The 3,860-nt window shown below is 44.3% G+C and overlaps 1 protein-coding gene across 4 annotated transcripts; it reads left to right on the forward strand.

Moving 5' to 3' along the window:
• Window positions 1-555: 555 nt before the first annotated feature.
• Window positions 556-3,079, forward strand: LOC139380614 (tripartite motif-containing 13-like). Of its 4 annotated transcripts, none has more exons than XM_071123495.1 (2): window positions 556-1,228; window positions 1,310-3,079. In XM_071123495.1, exon 2 carries the CDS (start codon window positions 1,316-1,318, stop codon window positions 2,468-2,470), a length of 1,155 nt encoding a protein of 384 aa, XP_070979596.1. In that variant the 5' UTR covers window positions 556-1,228; window positions 1,310-1,315; the 3' UTR covers window positions 2,471-3,079. The 4 variants fall into 4 exon arrangements, with proteins under 4 accessions (XP_070979596.1, XP_070979597.1, XP_070979595.1 ...); XM_071123496.1 differs by having other exon boundaries at window positions 562-755; XM_071123494.1 differs by having other exon boundaries at window positions 562-609.
• Window positions 3,080-3,860: the final 781 nt, after the last annotated feature.

Genomic DNA, 3,860 nt, shown 5'->3' on the forward strand with positions numbered 1-3,860 from the left:
ACCGATCTAATTACGTTTCTAACCCGTTTATAATAGCAATAAGGCACCTCGGGGGTTTGTGGTACATGGCCAATATACCACGGGTAAGGGCTGTATCCAGGCACTCCACTTTGTGTTGTGCATAAGAACAGCCCTTAGCCGTGGTATATTGGTCAATTACCACACCCCCTCGTGCCTTATTGCTTAAATAGATTATCGTTATTACTTCATAATGATGTATAAAAGTGGGGCGATAGACACAGTGAACAAAAACCGGGTGACTAAAAACATAGTGGTTGTGACAGTCTTTCATGCTGTAATGTTTTGCATGGCAACAGTCCCCCTCCCAACTCCAACTTGCAGGGATCCTCTGCATTTTTCGTACTGAAAAAGAAAACGCATCTTGTTTGTGAAACGTAAAAAAATGTGTGCGTAAAACCGTTGTCCATTAATATTACTGAGATGGTTTCATTTTCTGCGCGCCCCTTGTATCGGGCGCTATTTGGAGCTGGAAGGTTCACTACAGCATAGCACTGTGATCATGAAATGGTTAATTTTTCTCCCGGAAAGGGCGAAGTCTGCACAGCAACAAGAAGTATGATTGCGTTGGACTGTGCGTCTCAGCAGCTGGTGAGGTTTTTTCCCCCCCAGTTGCATGTTGCTTTACGCCTGCAAAAGCTGTCATAACCATACCCAATACCTTGCCAATAGGACATACTCGTGTGTGATCTAAATTATACACTGCAACTCGTTTATACTGAGTGGTAATCGTAAGTGTAAGTTTGTGTTTATGTAGCATAGCTTCTACTGCTAAGGAAACGTTTCAGCGGGCTTTTACCGTTGAGGCAGGGAACTTTAATCGTTACCATCTCTTCTGCATATAGAACAGTTGGATGAAACGGTTGTGTTGTGCGTGCAACTTTAACGATTGCGTGATATGTCGTCTCAGTAAACAAAACAAATCTAGCGTGAACACTAAAAAGTAGGTCGTTGAATTTAGGCAAGGGTCCGTGGCGAAGCGTCTTTCATACAAATAGCCAATGCAACTGGCATGATGTTCCACAGCGCTTTCTATTTTCATCCTTTACGCGGACACATCGACGCTTCTCATTTTGACGGTGGCTGAATTTTAACACCAGTCGCAGGAGTTTCGTGCGTTTTAGCCAGTGTTGTGTGTAATTCTAGTGATGTGCATTTCCACCATCACTGGCTCTGAATCATTGCGCTGCTAGGTGATGTAGATAAACGGGTATGTATGATTGATGAATAGTGTATTGACCCATTATTTTCGATTAGTTCTCCACTCAATCCTGGTTGTCTTTTTTTTCAGAGCACCATGGAGCTTCTCGAGGAGGATCTCACCTGCCCAATTTGCTGCTGTCTCTTTGAGGACCCGCGAGTTCTGCCGTGCTCGCACAGCTTCTGCAAGAAGTGCTTGGAGGGGATTCTGGAGGGGAACAACCGAGGACCTGTTTGGAGACCCCCATTCAAATGTCCCAGTTGCCGCAAGGAGACCCCTCAAAACGGCATAAACACCCTCCAGATCAACTACTCCTTACGCGGAATTGTAGAGAAATACAACAAAATCAGACTTTTACCCAGGATGGTGCTGTGCAAACACCACAGTGGTCAACCGCTTAATATATTTTGTGCCACAGACTTTAAACTTATTTGTGGATTTTGCATAACAACTGGCGACCATAAAGGACATACATTCTGTGCCCTGGAAGACGCATATGAGCAGGAGAAAGCTGCGTTTGAGGAGCTGTTCCAGGGAGTGGAGAACTGGCGCAGCGCAGATACCATAACCTGCCTGGAGACACTGGAAGCCAGTAAGAAGAATGCACTGCAGTTAGTTTCCAGGGATGCAGAGAAAGTAACGGACTATTTCGTCAAACTGATCAGCACCCTGGACCACAAAAAGAACGAGATCCTCTCTGATTTCGAGACGCTGAAGTTGGTGGTGATGCAAGCCTACGATCCCGAGATTAACAAACTAAGCGCGGCGTTGGAGGAGCAGAGACGCGCGCTCAGCATCGCTGAGTCCTTCAGGAATGTGACTGACCCCCTCTGCTTCCTCCAGCAGATGCAGGAGTTCAGGGAGAAGTTGCGCGTTGTCCGAGAAACGACGCTACCCTCCCGGATAGACATGGATGTCGGTCACATGGTCCGGAGCTTCGACGTCAAAAATTGGGACTTGGTGAAGCTCAAAGATGTGGACAAGCTCTCGGTCCCCCAAGAGAGTAGCGCGTATTGCTCAACGACCCAGCGTGTCAGTGGCAGAACGCTGGGGAGAGTCATCGTGATTGTTGTGTGCCTGTTACTATACGCCCTGGTGCTTCCGCAGCTGGACAGCCTGACCGTGGTGTCAGCCCAAGTCTCCTCGCTCTGCCATAGTTGCCTGCCCGTGCTATCTGGCTGGCTGGAGATGGCTACCGGTGCGTGGCAGTGCTGGAGAGAGGTAGTGGATGCCTGGTGGGTGCGTGGCTGAAATGTATCCTGAACCTCTTTCACACAACTGGCTAATTTCTTTGACGTCGTAGGTTGCTTTAGATTTCCAAATATGTTATTTTTGGATCTGAAGCAAGCTGCAGCAGTCTGATAGAAAGCCTATATGTAAATGTTATAGGCCTAAGTAGATTTATTTTAAAAAATTAGAAAGCTATTCAAGTATTTACAAGCACATATGTATCATGATTTTAGTATTTTATATAGAATATATAAACAGAACAACCATAACACTTAACGAGAATCAAAACACTATTGCAGTACATTGAATGTTGTCAGATTTGAGAACAGCTTGTTTGGTGAATGTTAAGCAGCAGCTCTGTCCTGGAGCACCAGCCATCCTTCTCCAAGCCATATGATCACACACTTTAACAACTACAAGTCAAAGCCTGAGTCACCTCATGTGCATATTAAAGTAAATAATGATTATGCCATAGGCTAGATTATTTAGCAAAGGCCTAATATTTACACCTAGAAAGTCTGAGTTTGATTTATTTTTTGCCTTAAGTTTTACGGACAGTCTGTTGTTGTCATAACGCCACATACCGTGTCACCAGCCTCATCTTTTGCCAAAAATAAAACTTAAATTTGGTATTTTTCTTCATCCTTATTTTTGAGTGACTGAGGGGGTTTCACCAAAATTGTCTGGCTGTTTTATGCACGTGCACTTTTCCCGGTAAACGTCAGAAGTGAAGCCTTCTCTATTGGTGTGCACACTGCTCAAGTGAGATGAAATACTGACATTAAGAAATGCCATGCACTCGCTCAGGCGTTCCAAATTCTTGTTTGATGCTGGCCTTCCCTGTGGATCCGTCATCACTGTGCGATTTAACCTCCACGGGGGGGCAAGGTTGAATGTTGCATAACTATACAGACATCGGCATGGTTTGTCTAAATATCACGTTAGGCTATATAGCAATTTAATTTTCATTATTCCAAAAAAATGTTTTTGGCTTATGCTGACTTTTTATTTTTGCAAAATTGAAAGGCAACAATAAATTATAGCCTACACATCTGGGATGAAATACAGATTGAATCAACTGTACCAGTCCCTGTCAATGTGTGCTCAACTTTGAATGCCATGGGATGTCATAGATGGCACTTGTTGCCTACACTGGGCAACTATGCAATCCGTGCATGTTGCGAGTGGATCACAAAAGAGCAATTCTTAGAACTCATCGCGTTTTTTTTATTCCAACATATAGAAAACAAACCATGTCATAGGCCTACAACTTTTCAATTGAAATTTGCAGCACTGCATGTATATAGGTCCAATAAAAATTCACGTGCAGGCTCTACTGTCCATTGGTCATGTCCTGCAGTTTGGACTTTTCTGAAGGAACGAAATCCTGACGGAAATCCCGTGATCAGAC

This window comes from Oncorhynchus clarkii, chromosome 22 (genome assembly GCF_045791955.1).
Source record: "Oncorhynchus clarkii lewisi isolate Uvic-CL-2024 chromosome 22, UVic_Ocla_1.0, whole genome shotgun sequence".
Taxonomy (NCBI): Eukaryota; Metazoa; Chordata; class Actinopteri; order Salmoniformes; family Salmonidae; genus Oncorhynchus; species Oncorhynchus clarkii.